Here is a 27,144-nt window from a genome sequence, read left to right on the forward strand (position 1 = left end):
GGATGACATGGAGCGGGACAGCCCTGTAGTAAGGTGCTAGGTTCACTCTACCGCAGTGTGGAAGTGGACCTTTCCTCAGCCACTCCAGGCAGCACATGTGGTTTGGAGAATAGAGGCCAAAATATTAAACTCAACAGTGATGGTTAGTGTGTTGTAAAGTGAAGTGGAAGCTGAAGCAGGATGTTGTTTATATCCATCCTAACCTTCAGCACTGAGCCTCCACCACAAAGCTGTTCCATGCTTGCTGTAATTTGTAAACTGTATCCCACCATGTGAAACCCCATTGTTCTTATTGAAAGAATAAATATAATGTTTTGCTTTCACTAATCTGTCATAAATCCACTTTGTCATGTTCCTGTTCCTCTTCCTCATTGACAATCTCATGGCAAGAAACTCCTATTGCATTTCTGCAGTCACTACAAAGTCAGTATTGATGTGGGGCTTTTTGTGTCTCCCAGAACACTCCTCTGAATCTTTCGTGTTGATTGCAAATTTGTGTCAGAGTTCAGGAGTAGATTTCCTCTTACCATCATCACAACTTCACCATGGTAATCAAGTTAATTTTCCCCTTCCCTTAATAGATCTAAAACAGTGAATATTTCAGTGGTGGATTAACATTTGTCAAACTGGTGCTGTTATTACCCCACATGATCTGTGCCTGCTGCAGACTGCAGAAATACGCTGCGTTGAATACTATGGTGATGAGAAACAGATCATGAGTGAATCAGCTGTCCTTGCTTCGAAGATTGCACTGTTTATGAAGGAGAGGTGGCAGGTGTGCGAAGCAGTGACACTTGCATTGGCTGGCAAAGTGTAGGTGTTGAGATGGTGCAAAGTATCTGAGAGAATTCTAGTATTTCCAGAGTAGGATAAACAAAAATTTAATAGCTTTCTCTGGCAGGAGAGTTGAAGAAGATGAGAATAGAGAAAGCTCTTCTGAATTTATCTAAAGTAAATCATAAGAAACCGTATGAGAGTTTTCTCTGGTATAGATAATCCCAGTGAGGCTAGGAAAGTCTGTTCTCAATTCTTAATTACAGTCCAGCGTAACTTTTTGAGTCAACAAGTCCAAGGGTATTATTGGTGGACAGCACTTCAAAATCTCTTTAGGTGGTGAACAGAGATTTGGAACATGCTGTGCTGGTGCCAGTGCTGAAGGTGTGTATGAATAGAAGATAGGAGCAGACTGAGCAGAATTTATAAAAAGCTGGGGTAATGTTTAAAGGGTAAAAAGCAACAGCTTGGTGGGAAGTCATGTTCAGACAGCTTTCTGCAAGGACAAAATCGAATGAAAGCTCGGTGGGGAAGAAGAGTAGACATTATGAATGGATGTTAAGGCTAAGATTATGAATCTAATATGCAACTGAATGTGACATGGAAGATACGGTATTTGTGTGCAAGGAGTAGGAACTTGTATTTATGGAGTATCTGCCAGGTTCCCCTTTTCTCCTCTTCACACTCCCATCTGGAAACTCCTTGAAGGTAGTTAAGTAATGACAGCTTTTTCAAACACTTTTGATAATCTTGAAGTGGACACCAAGCAAAGAGTGACCAAAAACTGAGCCATGTGTTTTTATTGTGTGCTTGAACAAGAAGTTGGAGAAAAAATAGAGTACAGTCATATACAGAGCAAGAAGTGTGTATAAGATCCTTGTACTTAAGAACAGCTATGACATTTTTATGTTGTGCTGATAAGGCAAATGCAGCTGTATATGTTGCCATCTGTTGTTTTTCTTCAAGGGAAGATGTTAAAAAAATTCTCTAGTTTTGTTTGAGGTTGTACTGTAAATCTGAGTTGTGTCATGGAAACCAAAGGTTTACCCAGCTGGTGGTGAGTCTTACTGTAACAGTTACCGACTGTGACTGAAAATAATACGTACAGAAGGTTAACTGTGAATATGCTTTTAAAAACCCCAACAAACCAAAAGCCAAATCATGATGGCAAAGCTTATAGGCTCAAGCTAGCACAGAGAAATCAGAAAATTAGGAGTGACCAGAGCAACTGGAGACTGGAGCTGCAGTTTGAGAGGTCAGTGAGAGGTCCCTGCAGTAAAACATTTGAAAAAGATTAGATACTGCAGGGGGAGAGATAGTTGAACCTGTCCTATGTTAAGGGGCTTTCCCTTAATGATCTGTTGGGGGCCTCTCAACTCCTAAGATAACAGGAGAATAAACGACAATCTGTCCTCTTATCTTCGCATATGCTAAAATTGAAGGGCTTCAGGCTAGCAATCATCTAGTTTAAAACTAATACGCTGATATTTCCTGTGTTTTCTAGTCTTTGCTGGTTTCAGAAGAGAGGAAATTCCAAAATTTCAGAAAACTTTTAATTTTGATTCACTCTCTTCAGCAAATGAGGAGGCTGTCTCCTAGGTGTATGTTGAGGATAGCACATTAATCATACCTATATTTTCACTGTCACCAGCTGGCTGCAGGCTAATTCAATTTTGTGATGATGCCAACGTTGCATTTATATATGTATTTCTAATTTGTGCACTGTCACAGAGGTCAAGACACCTTCCCCATTGTCAAAACCTCAAACGTCATGTGAGTCCAACAGCAGTCTTGAACATCTGTGTGTACTGAGTTGTTTTATTGTAGCTGTTGGGTGGCAGTGTTAATGTGAAACAATTCTCTTGTCCTTGTAAATCTCATGACTTTTGTAGCTGTTATCACCAAAATAGCTGTGGTAAAATTTTAACCTTAAGGATACGATTTGCTAAAACAGGGTAAACATCTCGGGTTTGAACTTGTATGCTGTTACAGGAAGAAAAACTGTATAAAAAGAATTAACAATTTTATTTAAAAATGTTTTTTAAATGAATTAGGGAAAAAAAACTTGTGGCTTTTTTTTGTCTTTGCTTAATCTCCAGAATTGTACGTAAGATGATATAGCAAATCAACTTTAAAATATAAAGCAGGGGAGACTATTATTTTATTATGGGTTTCTGTTTGCTTCTAGATAAAGCAAACAGATTTGAGCATTATCTGTCTCAGATTTTGATTCAAGATTGACTTACTTGTCTTTCCATGGATCAGCGTGGCAGTTAGTTTGCATGAATGAAATCAGTAGTGCGTACTGACCTCTGCTTAGAAAGCCCATCCTCACGTTTGTTACAAAACCTCTGAAATACATGGATTTTGAAGTGTGGTGCTCACTAACCATGGGGCATTCAAATGCCATACAACGTATTCCTTGATAAGCAACATTTTGCAGTTGCAGCATTATGAAATAAGCAAGAATAATGTTTTTACTTTGTAATGAAATAGAACCTAGCTTGATTCCTTCCTTCTGTAAATGTTGCTATGGTTTTTTTGCTTCACTTGGAAAAAGGTGTTGTGGCTGTGCTGTGTATTTCCCTGGTAAAAACTAATTCTACATATATATATTACTACATATAGTAATATATGATCTTTGTTGATAAGACGCGACTCTGTGTATTCATTTGGCCTGTGATTTGGTGGCAACTGCAAACAATTATCAGTAGCAATTTAAGAAATGATATCTGCATTATATGCTCTTTTCTTAGGTATTGGTAGATTAATCTCTCTTGCTTTCTCTTTCAGGTTTCCATTTTGGATGCAAAAAGAAGTATGAATATTGGGATATTCCTCAAACAATTCAAAAAGTAAGATTTGATTTTTCCATGCAGCTAGTGCAAGCTACAGATGTGTGAAATTCTTTGTAGTTCTCATCAAATGTATTGTATATTGTGCTCTGTTCCTTGTGGAGTTTACAGTTCTATACAGGTTTGCCATAAGTAACTACATTTCATAATTTGTTTTCTAATATGTTTAGTTTTGAGTGCCATTATCACTTAGCACTAAACATTTAGAGTTTGCTACTGTTAACCAGTTGAAATGAATTTTCAGGTATAGTTAAGGGAAGCCCTTATATCTCTTGTAATACTGCATGAAAGCTGCTTTTCACTGGCTTCCTTTCTTTATAAAGAATTAATAGAAAGGGGTGAGGTGAAGAATTTGGTTTTTTTAAGTGCAAGCTGTTTCAATGCTATCTTTATTCACTGATAATGTTGCCCTTCAGTAAAGGCATCACTGAAAGTGGTGTTAGAACAGTGCTGCTGGGGACACTGATACATAACCTCATTATAATTCCTTTGAATAGCCCAGGCATGGTTCAATTTGTGTAACTGTTCACCCTGCAAGTGTTAGAAATGTGTATGCTCAATTGTTTTTTCAAGGTCTGGTGAATCCATCATTGAAGATATTTATCATGGAAGAAGTGAGCCCTATGGTTCTGAACTGCTGCATGAATTTCTTAAATTATTACCAGAAGCAGAGGAGGTAAATAATGGTTTTACATGGAACTTATTTTTTTGTAGAGTTCTACTGCCTGGGATTCCAACATGAAGGTCTGTAAAAGAGGACTCCCAAAGCCTTCCTGAGGCCAGGGGATAGGAAACCACTGAGTGCAAAGGTTTAATCTTCATTTGACATGTGTTATTGAGTGTAGTCATTCCCTTCACATCAAGTAATTTCACCTACTTTGAAGGTGCTTCTTAATGAAAGTAGTGATAAGGTATTTTTGTTTCTCCGATGTCCTTTATGGTGTCCCTTTTTTCCCCATAAACATTTTAGCAAGACCTGGAACCCTCCTCTGTGGAGATAACTCTGCCCGGGGGAGGGTCAGAAAACTCAGGATCAAAGTATATCCTAATGCAAACAAATTAAGTTTCACTTTGGCACCTGACTCATGGTTTCTCATTGCAGTACCTATGAGTTGAATATTGGTAGCCCTATGCTACTGTCTCTTCTCCCTTCTGGTTTGCTGCCTGCTTGGGGTATCTGGGATCTGCCTGCTCTTGGGCCCAGGTCGTTGGGTTCCAACAGGGCAGAAAGGCTGCTCTGCTGTGCAGCACCCATAGAATTTGCTAACATGGCTTACTCTTCCAAAGGAGACATGTTAGATGGCACAGAATTACCAGCAGCACCTTCTGCAATGTCCCTGTGCTCACCATACAACCAACATGTAAGTGCTGCTTTCTCCCCTCCCAGTCCCAACCTTCGAGTCCATTCATATGATTAAGGAGGTGAAGCTTCATGGACTGACCTGGGAGCCCTGCTTAATGATGCACAGTTCCTTGTCTGCTCATGTATTTGCACTCACCCATTTGTATGTACTTGAGAGAAAAGTATACCACAAACTTGACAAAATTAGAGTTGCTCGAGTGCTTCACATCAAAGTGATGGCTGAAACCTGGGAAATGGCTAGTTAATGTCCACGTACAGATCAACCTAAACTCACATGCTTTACCACTTCAAGGTCATACTGTAAAAGTGCAGCACCAAATCTCACATCCAGTCAACAGCAAAACACGTTGTATGATTTTGCTGTCAAATATATAACCCTAAATAGGGCTGCTTTTGCAGGGAATCTTGTAAAAACTGTGTTATGTTATTCTATTTGATTAATATATTTTTTAGAGTTGGGGGATATCACAAGTTGAAATGTAATTTATCTGAAAAAAAGAGGTGACAGTAGTTCTGGGAACTCAAAACTATTCCCCCTTCCCTCCTTGTTTGAATTTCAGTACATATTCCTGCATTTAAAGAGAATTTATCTCCTTCCTCTGAAAGAGTCAGACAGAGGAGAACAGTTAAGTACTAACTTAAAAGGAAGTGACTCCTAGTTAACTTTGTGTATATTCAGCAAATTAGACTTCTTTTCCTCTTTCTGGTTTAGATCTTGGTTGTCATTTTATGACAAGTAGAAAGTCTTCCAAATAGCATACTCCTATGTGATACAAATGTTGTAATTCAGCTAGAATTGTAATGTAAGTTGTTGAATTTTGTCAGAATTTTGTCTGCAGTACTCAGCTAGATGCTTTAGATATCCAGTAGGTGCTGCTAAGAGTGAATTTCCTAGCAGATGATTTGAAAACAGGCCTGTCCTTCAAGATGGTGGGGCCAGAGGACTTAAGTGCTTTTAAGGAGGCACTTGAGAAATTAATAGAAGAGATTTTATGGTGCAGAGGAGTATTAGAAATTAAGGGGCATTAGACATTAGATTTTTTGCTGTTCCCAAGGGAAGGCTGGCAAGAGGCTTGTTCCCAGCATGCAGGTATTTGTATGTGTTTAATTAGTTCCATGCTTCAGAGATCTCATTGCTCACCGTCAGGAAAAGGAAAGACCCCCTTTCCCTTTGTTATTCTCCCTGTAATTGTTTAACTTCTTGGGAGTTTTCCCTGTGAGAGCTGGGGCGGGGAGGCAGGACAGGGAGAAGATCCTGAGTGTGAGGGACTGATGCTTCTGCTGGTATGGAAAAATGTTTCAGTGCCTCCATGTCCTCATGCTTCAAGTCTTCAAAATGGGTCCAATAACTCGTTTACTACTGTGGCTCCTAAAATTTTAGTGTAGTCAATTAAAAAATTCGTTCTCTTTAGGAGCGTCAGAACTTTCGTTGTTCATCTTTCTCAGCATTTTCTTCCCCTAAATATATTTTCATTGTTCTCCTTGTATGTCCCCTTCTTTTTTGTTAGTTTATTATCTGCCTCCTAGTCTGAACACCTGTCTCCTGGAATAATGATTCACCGTTTGCTAAGGGGAAGCCATCAGAACTATGCAGTCCCGCTCCACATACAAATAACCCAAATTCACTAGAGACATCAGATGAAGTGGTGTTATTTGTTCTGCTGTTCCCTATTCTGTTTAATAGACCCTAATTTCTTTTTGATCTGGTTGTCGTATTGCATGAGATAGCTTTAGCAAGGTGTCATCACATTGGCCTGTCCCTGCAGAATGTTGCAGCCATCCTCAGCAAGGTTTCCCTGGGATTACCCTTAGATACTTCCCATTCTCCTAAAGACCTGCTTTGTTGTTGTAGGGGTTGAGAATTACTCTGAGCAGAGACTTAAGCAGTTCCTAAAAGGTTAGTTGTTATTCAGTTACCAGTGATAACTGTCTTGGTGTAACCATGGGTGGGCTTCTGCAGTTCCTCTTCATATACTCTTCTTTTCAGCAGCTCAGGTATTTACAGTCACATTTCCCAGTAGCACAGTTGTCTTGCAGGTTGGAGTGAGAGCCAAGTACCCCCTGCCAGGCATGCGCTCCACCCCAATAACTGGGTTTGGAGATGTCTTCTACTTGTTCTTTTATACGGTACCATAAATCCTTAGTTTGTAAAAGTGAAAGGAAGGAGAGAGGAACACCATTACTGGTCACAGCTGTAGAAAGGGCAACTCTGGACCGTCACGTTTCTTCTTTTTTACCAACAACCTTTACGTTTATCTAGTGTGAATAAACACTGGCTTTATACTCCAATCTTATCTTACCTAGAAGTGTTGTGATATATAGTCACATGACCTGAATGTTGCCCTGGTCACAGTTTGACGTATGTGACATATTTTACATCGTTTCAGTCCATATTATCTCAGGCACCTGATGGACGTTCCAGTGTCTTTGAGATGGAACAGCTTTTTGACAATGGAGGCTAAGTACTTGGGCTAACAAATACATTTAACATCTGTTGTGTTTAAAATTATTCTTTCTTTTTGCAGTATTGTAATGTGGCAACTCTGTTTACATGCAGAAATAGGTGTCAGCACTAGCAATTTTCTAGCTGTTTTCTATGAAAAATCCCAACAGCTATGAAAGCTGTTGGGATTTTTGTGTATACGTGGCAAATACTGTCTCTGCGGGATATTTTTGTCAAACTGAATAAGACCATTATTGAAATATTGGCACTGCTGTGAAGTCTTTTGTCAGACTGAAAACTGGGTATTTTCAAATGTTTAATTTGAAAAACTTGACAAGTTCTTGAAGCTGGCAAACCTGGAGCTTGCTGCAAGGTTCCACTCAATGTTTTGTTCAAGGATGTGGGTGTGGCACCAGCATAGCGATCATACAGTGGTTAAAAAAAAAGACCAAGAAAAGGTATAAAAATTCTCAATACATTAACAAATAAGATAAGATCACTGATTTTGTGTAAGCCTTGCTAGAAGTCCTGCAGTTTGTACCTTACTGTGGTTAGCAGTTTTGTAAGAGGAAGAAGTGCCTATTTGGAATCTCCTCTGCTTCATCCCTTTTGCAGCTCATTTATTTTTTCAGGGAGCCTTTGTTTTGACTGAAGCAATGGCCTTCTCTGCTATCACTTCTAAAAAGAGTCCTAGCTGTTTCTTAACGATATCCTGTTAAAATGGCTGGCAGCTGTCATTTACCGGCATCCTGACCAAAGCAGAGGCGAAGCTTTTAGCTGCTTATATGTGCATATCATCGCACTCTTCAGCAGGCCCAAACTGGTAAAAGTTGAGAGAGTCCAGTGTTTAACAAGCTAGAATAGCTAGAATTTGTACTTTAAATATATACAGAAGAGAGCATATCATACTGCTAATCAGCTCACCCACACATGTGCACACCCAGGTTATCAACACAATGTCTTAACTTTCTTTATAATGTCTCAAGCCTGTCCTTTGCTTGTATACTCTGTTTTAAAACCCTAGTCATCTGTCACCTGCTTTACTGGAATTGTTTGTCTGTTAGTTCTACCCTTTTCAAACCATGTTTGTGTAGTTAACTGCCCCCTCCTTTCCTCAGCCAGTGCTGTATATGGCTGACCATCCTTCATAGCTTTCATCTCCTTTTTTGCCCGTTATGATAGCTGTAGGTTTTTCTCCTTTTCTTTTTAGCATTTGTTCGTAGAGGTTTGCCATGGCCCAGGCATGCGCTCCATGGTGCCTCCCCACCTAATACATCAGCTGCTTTCCCACGTGCCCTTGTAGTTGGATTCCACTGTGATGCTTTTTGGGGTTTTGGTATTTTTTTAACTCTATTTTTCTTTAGTGCCCTCAATTTTTGCAATCATATGGAAATATGAAAAAAAAAAACAGAGAAAATGTTTACTCCTCTGGACTATTTCACTTGGCTTTACTTATTTATTCGTAACATGGGGAATATTTTACTTATTTGATCGGAATGCGGGGAAATACTTAGTTACAAGCATATATGAGGATGAGTGGTGTACTGATTTATACTCCTCTTCAAAGATCCTGCATAGGAGTGCAACATACCTGTTTTATGCCATAAAGTAAAACCCCAGTAGTTGTAAATAAGTGCTACTTGTAGCTCGAAAATGACTGAAAACTTGAGTGGCAGGGATGCAGGAGCTTTCCTGTATGCGAGGGATAATGAGATACTTGCAATAGGCATACCTACTCCAATTATTCACAAATCAAATCAAAGATCAGGCTTTCTCTGTTTCCTAACTGTTTTTAAAATGAAGCAAATTACATATGTGAGAACCTTCTGTATCTAAAATCTGATGTAGTGTGCATGGGCATGCATGGACAGTGCAAATGCATATTCCATATACAAATATAATGAAAAATTAAATTAGTAGCTCTGAGCCCAATTTGAGTAATACAGAACTGAGCATACAATGTAATTATGCTGTCTTGCATGTATAAGTTACACTGCCATATCTTGGTACGTGGCTGCATACTGTTGTGGAGGAGATTTTGTTGTGCTTGAAGAGAGGAGGTCAAGGCCAGAACTGATAGAGTTATTCATTGTGATTTTAAAATAAACTACATTTTTTAGCTCTTTTGTGTTCTCAGGGTAATTATAAACCTATATACTATATTTGTAACATGATTAATAGCGAACATTATCGTCAATTCCCATAGTTCCGTTGCAGTTCCTGGCTGGATTTGGTATTTGAATTTGACCTCCACTTCTAGGAGCCATCAGATAATCTCAGTTCTCTTTGGGAAGACTTGGACAACATGGCTGCAGAGAGAAGAGGCCAATCCCATGGGCTTTTGAGTAGCCTCCCTTGGAACGTGTAGGGGCAGCCATCCAAAACGTGTTTTAGTAATTTTTAGCTTTGGGCTTCAGAAGCTGTTCTTTTAGTTCATAGGTAATGTCAAATAACATTTTTTTTCCCCCTACTTCATGGTGAGATAACTGGTCTTTTTCAATTACAAAATGTGTAATAAAGACAGAACACAAAATAAATTGTTGTCCTAACTTTACCTTAGCTATTCCCCAGACTATTTACTGTTTTAAGGCCAAGTTAACAGAGGATTTACTCTCCTGTGTCGAAAACTTGGACACATATGGAGAAGCAGGCTATGCTGTGCTGAAGTCCAGGATGAAAAGGACCTTGTAACTCTTTTGTGCTTCTGTTTGTCTGTTTGTGGAATGGGTCACTATCCTCCACCTTGCTTGGGTTTCGGACTTGTCAGGTGAGCTTCATTGCTGCTTCTTATAAAGGTAGCTTTGGACATCTAAGGCAAAGGCAGTGGGGGTTAAGATGGCTGATGTGGGCTGGAAAAAGTGTAACTAGGCGGTGAGCACATCTTTGTTTTAAGGCTGATTACACAGACTGTCTTTTGGGTTGACTACTGCCCGAAGCTTTTTGCATTGTGACATTCACACCCCATCCTACACATCAGAAGGCAGCCTCATCAGTGTCTTCTGTTGTGCATGTATAGGAAAGTTCCTCCTCTGGATGAATTCTAGGATTTAGTACTCCCTTGTACCACTCCAGGTATTTTTCCTAATATAATAGGGTAGAAGAAAGAGGATTTCATCCAGGGCCTTTAAAATTAACATTCCACATAGATAACATCGATTGCTACTTACTGTCAAAAGTATATTTAAATACAGTACAGGTAGCATGAATAAGTTAATACTCCTGTGAGTATCTCAGGATCTCTTGTTGTTCACTTTTTGTGCATTTAAATCTTAAAATTGCATCTTCCTATAATTGCCTGTGGTTTATAAGATCCTGATTTTGGTGATTTGGGGTGGTTTTTTTGGTGGGCTGCGTTTCTTTTTTTCTCCCCCTCCCCCCACCCCGAATCTGAATGCCTGTATCCTTTTCAGGCAAGCTTTGATATTTGCGACATACTAAAATGGGGTTGAAGAATTTACAATTTTTGTTGTTTAGGTTGCAGACCGCTACTTTTTGGAAGCTAGGTAAAGAACACCTGCAAAGACTAACTGACATAGTAGATGTCTCCCACTCCCCACTTCATGATGTAGGAAAAAGTGTTTATTTTGGTTTTGCTTCTTACTCGTTTAACACCTTAGAAATATCACGAATGTCAAGTCTGGTCTTTCCTGTTTTTTGTTGGCAGACTTCTTGAATGACTCTGTAAATTAGGAGTTTTCTCAGGCCTCAAAAAAATGGGTATGCTGTTTATCTTTAGAAGGAGCTTTTTTCTGAGTGTCTTGAGTTAAATGGGGGGTGGTGGTGTTAGGACATGGAGTTACATAGCCTGAATAAAAATTGCTTGTTGATTAGAATTCTCTTTCTTGGTCATAAGTTTTTGTTGGTTTTTTGTTTGGTTGGTTGGTTGGGGTTTTGTGTTTTTTTTTTTTTTAATTTGAAAAGGAAATTTTTTCTATTCTGGGTTTAATTTGTAATTTTTGTTTCCTCTTTCTTAATGTGCTCTCAACATTTCTATTTTTTTATGATGTGGAAAAATAATGGGAATAAAGCAGAAAGAAGCTGTTAAAAGAATCCTTTTCTTCTGCTAGTACAGAATACATTTTAAATCCCTGATTTAGCATAGCGTATGTTGTCTTTCACTACGAATCAGTTACTTTTTTACTGTGAAAGCAGAAAAAAACATTAAGTCACTAATTTGGAGCCCAATGCTTTAAAAAACCTGTGGATATCTTGCTAAATCATGGCAACCTGATAACTGTTGATGCCCTGATGTAGTGTGCCTCTCTCCAGGATAGCTTAATATGCTTTCTAAAACTGAAGACCATCTGTGTAAATGTGGTTGTGAGTGGGCTTTAAGTGTAATGAAAAGGAAGGATGATGGGCTGGTGTGTAAATCAGTGGAAACATACAACTGATACTGGGTGTGAACTTGTTGGTTGAATGAAGAAATAGTGTAATTGAGAATGAGCTCTGCTTTTGGACACAGTTGCTGTGTTGGAAGATGTGGAAGAAATTCCAGTTACACTTAAACATATGTGCATGTATTTTCCAGTTCTTCTATATAAACAAATAGTAAGTATGTGGGCAGATCAGTGGCTTCCAGATCATGCAAATTTATGGATTTTGGTGGAGCTGGGAAGGAAGATCGACAAAATTAATGCAGTGGTATTTCCTTTGCATGTAAATGGTGTTCTCAAAGTACTGGCAACAAATAACTTAAAATGCAAGATTGCATTTATCATTAAAATATTTCGTATGAATGAAAAAAAAAACAAATTCAAGAGCATGATGTTTACCCCTTAAGAGACTTTTAGAGGAAATGGTTGAAGCAAGTATCTGGGAAAAAAAATCGGAACTTAAACCTTAGCTGCATTGTGCCAAAGAGATCTAGGCAGTCCTATGCTGGAAATGCAGAACACAATTAACTTTAAGCTATGCCCAAGTGTGTATCACAGTTGTTGAAGAGTTGAGGATCATTTTTCAGATCATCACTTAAGCAGCTATTTCCTGGGTGAACAGCTAAAGAACAGCAAATGGACCAGTCGGAAAGAAAAGAGCCAGTTCTCCTGGGGAAACTGGAACAGCAGTGTCCTAAACATAGTGATGAGAGCAATCATTGATCAGAAATCAGAACGATGAATCGGAAATCAGAAATCATTGATCAGAAATCAGAATCACCAATCAGAACGATGGCATTGTATTTTTTTTGCTGGACTGTGTAACTAGGCTTTTGGGAGAAGAGTGATGTTACTGGTGGTTTTTTTTTTTTGTGTGATTGGGTTGTGTGCAAATTACAGGAGCTTGGACAGTGAAGCCATTCAGTCAGTCACTGAGTGGACTCTCTAATGCCTCCTGTTAAATTTACTGCTTTTCAAGGTGTTTCCGTCCAAAGTCAAGTTAATCTTGATCTTTGATAAAATTCTTTGCTAGTGTTTTTTTCTCTTTTCTAGGTAAAGAAATTAAAAGCCTTTGATGGAGATGTGTCAAAACTGTCTCAAGCTGATTCCTTCATGTATTTACTAATCCAGGTGCCAAAGTAAGGAGATAGTAGGTTTATTCTGTTCACAATAAATGTTCTCTTTTGGCTGTCAGTTGTAAACCTGTTTGTTTGTGTGCCTCAGCTATGCTCTTAGGATTGAAGCCATGGTGTTAGAGAGGGAGTTCTCACCCTCCTGTGCTTCTCTACAGGATGACATGAAAATTATAAGACGGGCAACAAAAGGTAATTAAGCATGTTGGGACATGCATAATACTCTTGTTTTTGTTAACATGTTAATTAGTCTGCATTATGAAGACTAGAGCTTGAATTTCAGGTACCTTAGCTATTAAAAGGAAGCTAACTCCCCTCTGACAAATGCCATCAGGGTGTGCCTGGCGAATCTTTGCTTCCAAAATCAAAAATCTGGAGACTTTGGACACACTAGCAATGAGTTCATGACCAAAGCCTACTAGCAGCGTATCCAAAACTGACAGAAGCAAAGGTATCCATGGCCAAATTAGGATAAATCATCTTTTGAGTACAGTTTGCTCATTCATGCATTGCTGTCTCTCTGATTGAATGCGGTTGTTACACCTCTCTGCTCACTGTTTTAGAGATCCATAGAGAAAATCACTATATACTTTCCAAATTTCTCTATATGCCGTTGCCTTTTGAGGTAGCAGTATTGATGGGCTAAAATCTTTATTGTAGAGACTTAATACTATTGCTATTCCTTTCTTTTCTGTTTTTGTTCTCTATGTTTCTCTACATTTCTCTTTTGTTCTCTACATTTCACAAGTTTTGAAATGCTGCAGCTGGTTATTCATAAGGTAATCTGCTGTATTCTACTCTGCAGGAAAATAGTTCATTTCCTGGTTTCAGTTAAACATTAATGCTGACTTTTTCAAATGCCTTGAGTGCCTATTTGTCCTGTTCCTCAATATGAAATTCCTACTTCATGCTCGCAAATTTTTTGACAGGCTACTAGAGCACTGTTTAGACTGCTTCTAGTGGTATAAAAAGACACAGTAGTAAAAATATTCAACTATAAGCACCAGTGCTTAGGATAGTCATTTTTAGTGAAAGGAAAGGGAGAAAAGCCTGGTGTGTTTTTCCCACCAGTGGGGATTGAACTAGTCCTTCCTGACTCAGAAAAATATGCCTTAGCTTAGGCTGAGGTTTGAGTTTGGCCTTTTATTGGGATCTCTTTCAATTCATTGTTCTTTGTGTTTTAAGCAACAGACATATGTGGGGGAATATGTTATGTATAAAAGCAGCCGCACCCTATTGTCCTTCATGTCCTTTACCCAGGATATCTGTGAACTGATGAATTCATTCCTTCCAGAGGAGATGCTTTGGTCTCCAGCTCCTGCATCAGGCCAGTCATGCAAATCAGACTGACTGAGCCTTCCCTGTTTTCAGTCCACTTGTGTCATGTGCTCTTTTCCATTTGGTCTTTTCACTTCAGGGTTTGTTGATTGCCCGAAGTTGTTTAGGAATTACGTCTACTTTTCTGTTCCTATCTCCTATGTTTCTTTCCTTGTAATTAAGCTGAGAGAATATTTACTTAAATTCTAATGCTGATAATCACTAGGGGTTAGGATGGTCTAAATAGCCTGATGGATTCTCATCTAGCCTGCAAATGGATGTATCTCATAGTGACGCTGAGTAGGCTCTTACTATGCAAAATCTTTAGAAGTTGCCTTCTCCTCTTGGCCTTATGAAATTTGGTATTCTCTTTTGTATTCTCTCCTCTTTCTTCCTCTTTGCTTCCTCACCTATAGCTTGTTAGATCAAAGGTTATTTAATTAGGTCTATGTTTTTAGGCTGCTAATACTGAAATCCAAAGATACAAGGGCTGTCTGCTTCCGAAATGATAGATTAGTGTATTGTGTTGAGCGGTTAAATGCAGGGTAAATTATAGAATGTGAACTTCGAAGCAAAATAGTTTTTAAAAGTATTTACAATGCAATCAAAAGGATTCCACCTTTTATTATGTTCCTCAGTGTAAAATATAGCACCTTACATTAAAACCAGCTCAGGTTAATTTTCTTGCCATGTGGGCACTTGCAAATTTGGAGTTACTTGGTTTGCTGTGCCACTTGTGTAATGCTAATTTATTAACTCTTTACAGTTCTGAATTTCTGTATCTTATTTCTAAGGCAATCGCTCTGGTGACTTTTAAGCACATGTATTGTTTTGTGTTCATATGTGGCTGGGTGAAAAGGTGTATGAATTCAGATAGAACACTACTGTGCATTTTGCAAAAAATGGAAATATGTGCAAAAGAGGCTTCTGTGATGGAAAAGCTTTAAAAGGCAGTTTTATTCCATTTGACTCTTTGCATCACACTGAATATAACTTTGTGCTAAATCATCTTTGATGTGACTGAAGTAAAATAAATGCTGCTCTGAGTTGGTGATCATACAGAAATAAAATGATGATTCATAGTGGGAGTGGGATAAGCAAGGAAAATTTAAACATTGCCTGTTATCTTTTCAGGCCTGATGGCTAAGTCTCCCCAAAAAAGAATAATTTTTCAAAAGCCCAATCCCGGCAGATGGCAAATGGATCCTGCAGGGTGCAGAACGCTTGCCTCATGCTGGAATTAGTAGGTGGTGAGGATACTTAACCGCTTGCATGAGACACTTTGCACATTGCAGGATTAGGCCCCAAATGTTTTGTTAGCTGCTGGGGGTTGCCTTGGAAATACTACACTTGCTAAGCTAAAGTCTGAACATATACTTGAGGTTTGGCAACTGTGCTTGTGAATTTGAATTATAAAGTACCATTTTTTCCCCATGACCTTTTCAGTTTGTTGTAGTTGCCTGTTAAAATAAAAATTTTCACCTTTAAAAGCTTGAGATGAAGTAGAGTTTAGTAACTGACTGTCTATATTTCTAAACAAACAATTGTTGGACAGCAATTTTCTTGTTCCTTACAGAGTTAATGACTTGTGAGGAACTGCATTCCATATTGCACTTGGTCCTTCAGGCTGGGAATATTATGAATGCGGTAAGTGACATGCAAAATGGAGATGGCTGATTGACCAAACTTCCTTGTTAGTATTGCAGTCCATTGATGTTCATGCCTCAGCTGTGTGCTCGTTTCTTTTTAGGGAGGTTATGCTGGCAATGCTGTTGGATTTAAACTGTCGTCACTGCTCAAGCTGGCGGACACAAAAGCAAACAAACCTGGGATGAGTCTGCTGCATTTTGTTGCTCTGGTATAGAAAAACTGTTTTGCTGGTATAAGCAACTGCTACAAAAGTAGAGCCATAGATGATAGACAATAGAAGGGGCCATGTGCCTCAGAAAAAGCAGCTTTTTTACAGCTTTGATCCTAATCTTCACCTTTCTTCTCCTGCCACAAAATTCACCAGTTTACCTGTGTCTGGTCATCCTATGCAGAAACTCATGGAAAACTTAAGTTTTTTATATCATGTAAAAGCTTGCCTTCATCTAAATTCCTCACTGTAGCTTTTTTCTTGTCCTGAATTCTTACACTGTGGAAGTGGCTTATTTTGATAAATATTCTTTCAGTCTTCCTGTTGAATCCTTTGAGCAGCATTTTTGTAAGAGGTTTTTTTTTTCTCCCTCGGTGACTGACGTGTATTTTTAAAGCTGCTGCAGACTTTTTGCAAGTTCTTTTTCCTTCCTTTCAAACTTCTTGATTTTAGAAGGGAGAGAATTTAAATGCTTCTATATGTGACTTTGGTTATCTGTGTACAAACCGGCTTAACAGATTTCCAGTCCACTAACAATAGGGTATTAATTGATGTTTGTGCAGGAAACATCGTATCTGCTCGAACAATGGGCATCAGTAAATTGTTCTTTCCCTGACATTCCCTATTAATACATGTGGCTTGTGTTCACTAGCAGCTGTTACTGTACACTGCAAAATGGAAGCTGTTGTTTAAAGTTTCCAGTTCTGATCCCTGCCTTTCGTTAAGGGGTGTCCTCCGCTCAGTTGTGTTAGGATTGAACGGGAAGAAAAACAGTGCAGGAGAGAAACGTTTAAGTGCCCTCCCAAAGGCTTTAGAACTGCTGGACTTAAGGGACTTCAGCGTGGTGGTGGAATGTTAATGGGTTGTGTGTGTTTTGGTTTTGTTCTGTTTGTTTCAGGAAGCCCAAAAGAAAGATGCTGCTCTTCTCAACTTTTCAGAAAAAATTAGGGATGTTCATGATGCCGCCAGGTAAGTCAAAAGAAAACTGAGAACTTACAGTTAGACTGTGACTTGGAATTTTCTTATTTGTGAAGCAATGAGGCTTATTTAGAGAAGTCTTGGCACAAAAACTGAGGTCTTTACAGATGTTTACTATAGCTTTGAGGGCTTCATTTCCATTTGCTAGCAGAAGTATGCCTGCAATGTGCCTTCAGGTGTGAGGTTTTTTTTGACATGATCTCCATAGGTTTTTGGTAGTTTTGTCTCTGTCAAATACATGTGCATCTATGTTACTTTTAAGGGATTGAACTAAAGCATGTTACTGTTTTTCCTTAAACCAATTTTCATCTGTCTCAGGCTACAATACTTCTCCAAATCTGATACCAGGTACAGGTAGTGGCCCTGACTTTTGTTAGATGCTTTTTGATATTTCGTTTGCTTCTCCATTTCTGTCTTGGATAGAAACTCTGAAGGGTTTGGGGCTGTGTATTGTTTTCATCTTAAAGTCCCTAGCTGCATAATTTTAAACTGATTCGTACCTTGACAACTGTACTTGCTTTTGTGAGACAGTGTGATCTAAACCCCAAAACTGGAAGCTAGCAATGCTGGAGTTCTATTCCCAGTTTTGCTACTTCCTTACTCTTGAGCTTTGGGCAATCTATTTACATTCTTTTCCCAGCTGCAAAATGGATCCAATCTCTTAGATCTGATGCAGGGTTAAGTAATGTCTGCAAAGGACTCTGAAATCTTTTGAGGAAAGGAGTGGTCATGGAGTTAATCAGAACATTTTTGAGGGACCACCTGTGTGGCTCTCAGCCATGCAACCCACACACCTTTTTGGCGGTCTGCCATGTGGTCTGCTGGGGAATGTAGCTTCCCTCGGCATCCAAGCCCCCTGGCAAACAGCGGGGGAACAGGCAGAATCCCAAATCTGGTAATATTTTTTCTAACCAGTTTGTTCTTTGATCACATTTGTTAATGCTGAAAATCTTCTGTTGTAACTCATGCTGAAATCTATTCAGGGAATGCACTCTGTACAGGAAAATGAAACAAAACGAAATACGTGTCTCACCATTGGGCATGAGGAAGATCTGTATTAGAGACAACTGTCATGTTGCTCATAAATCCTCCCAATTAGAGCATGTTAAAACAACTGCCATTATGTTCTTTATTTTTTATTGTCTTGCCTTCTTTACTTGTAGGCCATCCTCTTCCTCCTTCACAGGCAGAAAAATATAGCCTGTATTTTCTACTGCTTTTCTTATTTGCAAAAACACCCGTGATCTGCCCAGAACAGGGAACTAACCTTTGCAGATGATGTAAGCAGAGAAAAAACAGCACACATTATATTCATTTGTGTGTGCACTGACAAACGTAAGCATGCTGTCACCATCTGATGCCATGTGCACGTCAATCAGTCTGCCACAAATTCTTCAGCTTTACTGTTTTAAAGTCATGCTGCTGGTGAAATGACCTTAGTTAGGAGCATGTGTACAGTTGTTAATTTTTATCATTTCGGAAACTGTAGTGCTTCAATTCCAAGGCAAAGCTCAGTTCTCTTGTGAAGGAAATGCCATAGATTTAGAAGCATTTACCCTCAAAGTGACTGGGAGATTTGGGCGGGAGCCCCCGTTATATGGAACGTGGGTCTCCCAGGATAAAGCCTAGATTACATCAGATCAGAGCTCTTCCCTGTGGTCTTCGATTTCTGAGTTACCTCTCCACAGGAGCAGCTCTGCTGCTGGTATGTGGTGGAAGGATGAAATGTTACAACTGCTGAGTTGAGACTGTGTAGGCTGCATTGCTGTGACTGCTTAGAAGAACGTAACATGCAATTTCATAATGCCAAATGCTACTGCCAAAATGAGTAGCCCTGGCTGACAATCCCTTGTGACCCCCTTTTTGTGCCAGCTACTGCACTCGAACAGTCATGTAATCAGCTGTACCAAGCAAATGATCCATCTGGAAGCAAATTGTTTTTTTCATTTTCTTAGGTTAATTTTCAGTACGCAGATATGGCTGGCCACCTAGAACATGAGTGCTAGCACAGACACCAGGGAGAGAAAAAACACCTGGTCAGAGGCAGGGCAGCATTACCCTTTCTCATGATAAGGTTGGGTAGGACTGGCTGGAGTTAATTGTGAAACCACACCCCATGGGAATCTTTTCAGGTTGCAAATAAGAAGAAATGTGCTTATCTCTCTCCTAACTTTCAGTGTCTACTCTGGAAAGATTTCCTGAACAGGCAGGTCTTGTTTGATAGCTAGCTTGCACCTCATGTTAAACATCTATTTTTGAAGCATATTGTGGCTAACCTGTGGGCAACTCTTTCCCCCTCGATAAACATTCTCTGTATATGCTATTTTTAGGTTATCCATTGATAATGTAGAAGCAGAGCTCCACTCACTATCTTTCAAGGCAAGATCTGTTAAAGACAGCATTCGGCGAGACCCAAAACTCTTTCACCAGATGGAAAGCTTTCTCCAGGTTTGTAGGATATCTGTGTTAATGTGTTACTGTCGCCTGAATGCAGGAGCATTCCTTGGCTCAATGTAGTTTGTGTGGACACGTTAATAAACAGAAGCGTTTTTTTAATATGTCTACCCTATCAGTTGTACAAAGGTGTTCCAACTACATGCTGTTTGTCAAGTAAGAGTGTTGGAAGGACTGTGTTTTTACAGGGAGGGATATTGAGTGTACATTGCCTGAGGCTTGTTAGGCAAGCATGTTTAATGCCTGTGAAATGACTGATGAAGATCAGTAGTTAAAATATAAGACAATTTGGATTTGTCTCTGGTTTTGTACTTCACAGCTGCCCAAAATATAGTATCTGCATGTTATGTTATACTGGAGCATGTCAGTTTCAGCTGAGGCTGTGCTATGCGTATGAATCCTGATTGCTGGGTCACTGAAGAGATACTGTTAGAAGCTGGAAGGTTAAGGGACTATTTTCTCTACTAATTTACTAATTTACAGAGTGTATTATTCTGAGCCGTACCATTACTTCTGAGTGGGTTCTCCTTTTCTTTTTTAGTACTGCAGTGACTTTATAGATACGAGTGTGCATAACACTTAACTTTGAAACAGAGTTCTTGGTATTTTCTGAGTATGTGGTGATGCCTGGAGAAATACGTATTATACTTAAATTAAATTATTTTTCTTTTTGTTTTTAAAAGTAAGAAAGCAGGTGTTGATCTGGAACTTAACCCGCCCTGATTTTCAACTTGCGAATGTAGTTAATCGTCCCTGCAGTTTTTCAGGAGATGAGAAGTTGATGAAGAAAGGGGCAGGTTAAGATTGAAATACCTGTCCTCATTCACTCTGAATTATTGGCTTTTATCCATTGCACCCAGACTCTTTAATGTTATGTTCTAACATGTTTGGGATTTTTTTTTTTAATTGAATAGCTGGTTTTATGTAACACTACAACCTTGTTTAGGCCACATTCCAAAAGAAATGTTGGAGAAAAAAAATCATTTTACAAATGCATACCTTACATAAACACTTCCGGTTTTTGTTTCTAAATTACAGGTGATAACCAAGCTGATTTAAAAGTCAGATTTCATTATCTCATCCTTATGAATAAATTACTGAAATATGTGGGAGGAACTAATTTTCTGTGTATGCTTTTGTCACTTGTCCAGCTTATCTTCAATCCAGCTTTTTATTGGGCGCTTTTTTTTAAAGACTAACAAGTAAGATTTGTTCCTACCCTACTGGCATAATTTGCCAAGTAACTTTGTGGCAGCAGGGTTGGCTTAAATGGTCACCAGTGCCTCCAGCTGCCTATTCCCACCCCGGTGCTGCAGTATCAAAAGTATTTAGGTGATCATGAGTTAGGCAGTGTCAGAGAACAGATTTCTCTGAAAATTAACTTTTCTCCCCAGGTTACTTTGAGCCATGTGTGGTCTCAGATCTGGGACTGTGCAAGGATGGGAGTGAATGGCTGGTGATGCAGATAGGGGAGACAGAGGGGCAACTCCTGAAAGTGTTTTAAGCAGTTCTGCTTCACCACAGCCTTATTCTCTTCCTCGTAAGAAATCCACTAATCTACTCCAACCCTGTCTGTACTGTCTGTATAGCTCTACACTTATGATTCAAAGTGCAACTTTAGGGCGATGTTTTCTGGATGTCTTAAAATACAGATATTTCCAGCGGTTCCTTACCTTTCTGGCATGAAAACTTTTTTTATTGTGGTCTAGGGCCAACTTAGGAAGGAGTTGATTCTGTGATGTATATCCATGAATTTATCCACATGTTTTTTTGGGAAAAGTAGGGAGGAGGAATTAATCCATTTATGCTTAGTTGAAAGTGGCAGGGAAAATGGGAAAGTAAGTCATGTGGAGCTTTCAAGGGGCTCCGAAGTGGTCTGTCACTGTCCTGGGCTCTGTAACAGCTCCTAGGTTGGAACATGAATTTCATAAGTTCCTAATACATACATGACCTGTTGTGTCTTTAATTTTTCTGTCTGGTTCATGCCATATATGTTTTTTGCTACAGTTTGCTATAAGACATCTAAAGGAGCTTGAACACCAGAAACGAGAATTACAAAAGGAGGGAAACGCTCTCATTGACTTTTTCTGTGAAGACAAAGAAACTATGAAGTTGGATGAATGTTTCCAGATATTTAGGGACTTCTGCATAAGATTCAACAAGGCTGTTAAGGTAAGAACACTGAATGAGATTCTCACGCAGTTGAAATAGATACTGGCTCACATGAATTAAGTTGTCTTTTCTGCTTAAGGGACATTTTATATCTTGTGGTATTTGATATATTTGCTCGAATGGCTACAGCAAACTGCCTTCTTGTAGGCATTCCTTGCCAAAAGCCAGGTGGGAAACGGTCATTCTGCCCAGCCCTGTGTTCAGTCCCGCTGCTCTGCATCTTCTGCAGCAGGCTGACTAGACCACTGAGATGATAGGTCAGGGTAGCCTATTGGCCTGCTTGTAAGTGAGCTCCTTCCTTCTCTTTTGGTGAGGAGGTTGGTGATTGCTAAGCTGAGCAGTGAAACAGATTGCGCAGACTTCCAGACTAGTGCTGACTGTTCAGGCCCTGGACTGGTAATGTTTGATCACTGGAAAGGCCTTGAGATGTGGCCCTACATTACATTGACATACCAGCCTGAATCAACACTAGCTCAAGCTCTCCACTGCCCTCCTTTACATGACTAGACACACTTTGCCAAGTAAAGTAAGGACTGTGTCTTCTACTTTGTCGTTTCAAATGTTTTTTTGGGGTGAAAACTCAAGAAATTAAGAGGCCTACAGTACAAAGAGACCTCAGCCCCAGTGTGACCGCCATTTGCTAAGTACCCTGAATTCGTCCCAAATAATTCAAGAAGTATACTAAGATGAAGGAGCAGTATTGGCATTGGTTACAGTTTTGGTTCAGCAAAGTCTGCCTACTGTTACAAATATTTTTTAGGCCTTTATAAATAGCATGAATTAGATTGATCCACACATTTTTTTATTTTTCTGCCTTAGGGAATCTGTATTTTACAGCATTTTGTATAAGAGCTTTAGTTCAGAAAAGAGAGAACAATCTTGATTTATAGCAAGCTGACAGGATGTTCAGCTAACATGCCTGTTGTACCATTAGTTTACCTACCCTTTACCACCCAAGATAGCACGTAGTTATGCATGTGTGTGAACATTATACAAAATGCAGACAACTATTGTAACTATTGCAAACATTTTAGTGAGAGGTGACTTCATGCATACATGTTCAATTATTTGGGATTGGGGATTTAATTCATAGTCCCACATTACAAGTGGTTGTTGGATGGCTATTACTTTGAGGTCCAATGGGGATCTTCCTTCCTTTCTCTGTAGTAAATAGTTACACTCTAAAAATGACAAATTAGTCATTTGCAAATATTAAGGAGATTTGCTTACTAGATATTTTTTGGGGATTAACCTCTGTCCCTACAAAATTAACAGAAGAATTCAGAATAAAGATTGCAGTTCTGACAAATGAATGTGATGTGTGGACAGCACAGGCAGCAGTCTAAAAAGATGTCTCATACCGCAATGGCCACGTGCACATATTTCAAATCTTTAAACATTGTTTGCAATTTTTTAACCTATGTGTGCTTAAAACAGATTTTTAATTTGAATAAAATCTCCTGAAATATGTTTTGGGTGAGGTTAAAATGTTCTGTGTGTAATATGGAATATGATACTAATATCTACAACTATTTTTAACCATTTCTGTTACAATGGGATATTTAAAGTTGAGCTTTAGCATTTGGCAAGAATTCATTCTGTAATTCCATACCCATGAAAGAAAGCTCCCTACCACAGACATTTTTCTTGAAATGCAAGGTTTTTTTTCTTTTTCCTTTCTTAGCTATTCAGGTTTCTTATGTCTCTAATGCACCTTACCTTTCAGAGCCCTGTGTAGTCTCAAAGCCACTTTAAGAGGTGTAGATTAACCCATTCATCAGAAAGAGCTTCAGCATTAGGCTTTTGTTTACTGAAAACTTTCAGGTGACTTTTTCTAGTTGTGCCGCTCTTCTGTTGTCACAACAACGGGAAGATCAAACTAGACAGTGCTTCAGACAAATATAGGTGTGTTTTTTTTAAACAGTGTGTCATTGCTCAGAACAGATTTCACAACGTGCTGGAAAATTATGTAATTTTTGAATCCTCTGTCAAGACTAGCCTCCCTCTTCTTCCTTTTTCTACAGCTGTACTGGCTTTAGAAAACCAGGTTCTCCATTTCAGAAAATAACCTGGAAAGTTCAACCGAAGGTTCAGCTAGTTTAAATCTGAAGCCTAGAGTTGACAGTTAAAATGTTGATATTTGCAGAAATCCACCGCTAATGATTTTAGTAAAAAGGTGTTACTGTGTTGTCTTTCAAACACAAACTACCTCTTTCTATGGCTTCCTGAACCAAAACCCCTCAGCCTAGCTGCCAAAATCTCCAGCCTGCCCTGGGCAACTTCTGTGCAATAGTTGCCAGTTTTTGAAGCCAACAGTGAATACGAGATCCAAAACTGGAATGAGGCATTGATTAATGGTCCTTGAGCAGTGTCAGTTGATGTCTAAGTAATGACCATGACACATTGTGTAAACTTTTCTATTTGCTTTCATATGCAATTAAGTAATGTCTTTTCACAGAATTTCCAATCAGTTATGTTCGAGTCAGAGGTAAGTAGCACCCTGTAGAAACTGCACTTGCTGAGGAACAATTGCAATTGTAATAAGGGAGGATGGAAGGAACACATTGGCTGTGTGCTCATTAGACAAGTTTATCTTAAAATATGAATGTAATGATCAGGTAGAGGTTTACTCACCTGATAAAACTACCAACTTTAAACTTAGTGGGGACTTGAAGCTCTCCATCTTATAGCAGGAACTGTTTGGCTGGACTTGACATCTACTTGGGTTTGATAGGTCATGTTCTCGGTCTCTGCAGGGACTTGTGGATTTGTTTCTTATGCTGACCTGACTGATGTGTCGCCAGCATTAGTTATGCAGGGAACTGCTCTCCATTCGGTTAATGGTTGCAGGCTGTGGTTGCCATGGTGATTTTGTGTGTGTATGTATTGGGGGTTGGGGGAGGGTAATAGCAGTAGCAGCTAACTTTGATGGGAAGAAGTAAAGGGGAAGGGAAAGGAGTGTGACTTGTTCTCATGCGTAGGATACTGTCCTCTGAGACATGTATTTATGCTTTTCCTCGTCAGGAAAATAGGGAACGAGAGATCCAGGAACTTCATAGTCTGCAAAGGCGAAAGGAGCTGGAGGAGAAGCGTCGATCCTGGGCAGCTGGAGAGCTTGGGAGCTTTGGGCGGAGCAGCAGTGAAAATGATGTGGAGATGTTGGCCAAAAAAGGCCTTGAAGATTTTCTTCCCTTCTTGCAGCAGAGACCTCAAAGTCCTTCATACAGAAACCCCAATTCGAGACGCTCTCGACTTTCTTTGGGGATTACTGCAGACAGGGAGTTGCAGAGTTTTCTGGAAATCTCAAAAGACGAGGATCCAAACAAGTTTAACAGCCTTCCCCGTGCAAACACCCGACAAGCAAGACCAAACGTAGCCTGGACTGAATCCAAAGAAACGAGAGATCTCAACTTAAATACCTTGCACTTACACCAACAGTCTGAAACCAAAGTGAAAAGTGGTGGCCTACTGCAGGTGCCTCCAGCTCAGCCCAGTCACTTCAGTGGCTCAGCTGGTCCGGGTGCCCGTTACTTACAGAGAAGCACCGACTACAACATGCACACTTCCAATGTGTCCTGCGAGGAGTCCACAGATATAAATGCTCTGGCCCTTGCAATTGAGGAGCGTGAACTTGTTAAAGGATTACGTAAGTTTGATATTCAGGGAGCAAAGCCTGCAGAGGATACACCTTTAATATATTTAGAGGATGCTGGTGGAACAGATTTGGAGACTCTAGATGATCTAAGCTTTCATTCCCTTAGCACTGCTGATGACGACCTGCCTCCAGCTTGTAGAAGTTCCAGAGAGGCCCACGACCATAAAGCCAAGGCAGTGGGTTGCAAGAGTGAAGCTGCAGAGCCCAGCAGCAGCAGCCCCATGTCTATGGATACAAGTGTTTCGGGAAGTAGGGAAGATGGGCCAATGTTCTATGTGTCAGATACAACGACTGATTGTTCTTTGACATTGGACTCTGAAGAGGGAAATGATTTTAAATCAGCAGGCAATGAAATAAGAAGTGAGGCTGGCAAAGCACGCTCTTCTGGGAATGGTGCTCAATACAGGGCTAGAACATTCTTCTCAAACCTAAACTCTGCTTCTGCCAAGGATCTGTCTCTTCACACTTCCGCAAATGATAAGGATGATGCCAATAGCAAGCCCACCCTTCCTAAAGAAAAGCCCATAAAAAATAAAGACCCAGCAGGACCAAAGAGAAACTCTCTAAAAGATAGATCTCCAAGCTCCTCAAAATCCAGTGGCACTCGCCCTAGCCACACAGCTCCTTCCAGACCTGTAAGAACTTTGAATGCCTCTGAGAATGAAAGTATGAGGAAAGTGGTGCCTATTTCTCGGTCAAACAGAGCACCGAGCAGTGTGAAAAAGCCGGAAGCCAAGCTGGCACTTCGTGAAACTAGTACAGTGGAAAGTCGGCTGTCTCGTCGCAGCTCTGTCCGAGGCACAACAGACACACTGCCAAGAAGTCCTTACAGGCATAGCATGTCGGTAGAAGAGCCAAAGTTACAAAGGGGCACTGTCACCTCAAGCAGTGCTCATTTTGAGAGGGACAGAGTCTCTCTCAAGAAGCCAAGCTCTAAACCTGTTAGGAGTAATGTCAAATCAAAGATAGATGAAATGAAGATGTGTCGCTCCAGTGTAAAACCCCAGACCCCTACAGATGACACCAAGGTTGCCACAGTCAGTGTTCCCAAAACACCATCTGCTGTCCCAAACTTTGCGAGGAATACAGTGGCTTCTTCTTCAAAGCGTGCAAAAGTGGATCTATCCAGCTCATCCAAACCTCCAACCATCACAAGGTCTGTGTCCCAGAGGCTGCCTAAAGTGAAGCCAGCAGCGACCTCTGATGATCCGAGTCCAAAGGAGAACAGTGTGAGTACCTTAAAGAGAGCAAGTAGTGCCAGAATGGTTGGAAGAGGCATCCTGCAGGGAGAAGCCGTCAGCACTAAAGTAGAGCCTGCACCAAAGGAGCAAGGAACAGTGGAAAAGGCCTCTCTCAAACTGAAAGACGCAAACCAGACCACCATTGGTAAAATACTGAAGCCATTACTGAAATAAGGGAGAGGGTTTTTTGAATCTTGGAATGTGAACACTTGTTCAAGCACTGGATGTCTGTGTCATGAAATTCCTTAAAACAGTAACATTGCCGATAAGCAACATCATGTGCTCATTGAAGTACAGCACACTGTTGGAAAAGGGCAAGTAGTTGTGTTCTGGTCTAAATCCTTTTTTATGAATTTGAATGTATTTGAAGCTACTGTGATGGAATGCGAGCATAACAGCAAATCTTTGCATATTTGTGATACAGAAGGTCACCAAAAGCCAAAAAGTTTTTAGAAGTTAAACTACAAGATGAAACGCTTTGTGACAGAAAACGTGGATAAAGGCCAGTTTTTGTGTACATAAGAT

General features: G+C 39.8%; 1 protein-coding gene across 1 annotated transcript in view; it reads left to right on the forward strand.

Annotated features, from left to right (window-relative positions):
* The window catches only part of FHDC1 (FH2 domain containing 1), a 30,770-nt gene extending 3,977 nt beyond the window's left edge, over positions 1-26,793 (forward strand). The window contains 10 exon segments of the mRNA XM_009579983.1: positions 3,568-3,629; positions 4,203-4,305; positions 12,865-12,950; positions 13,036-13,136; positions 15,838-15,908; positions 16,012-16,119; positions 17,018-17,088; positions 19,428-19,545; positions 21,559-21,723; positions 24,748-26,793. Of these exon segments, the coding sequence (XP_009578278.1) occupies positions 3,568-3,629; positions 4,203-4,305; positions 12,865-12,950; positions 13,036-13,136; positions 15,838-15,908; positions 16,012-16,119; positions 17,018-17,088; positions 19,428-19,545; positions 21,559-21,723; positions 24,748-26,793 (2,931 nt within the window).
* Positions 26,794-27,144: the final 351 nt, after the last annotated feature.

This window comes from Fulmarus glacialis, unplaced genomic scaffold (assembly GCF_000690835.1).
Source record: "Fulmarus glacialis isolate BGI_N327 unplaced genomic scaffold, ASM69083v1 scaffold42686, whole genome shotgun sequence".
NCBI classification, from domain to species: Eukaryota; Metazoa; Chordata; class Aves; order Procellariiformes; family Procellariidae; genus Fulmarus; species Fulmarus glacialis.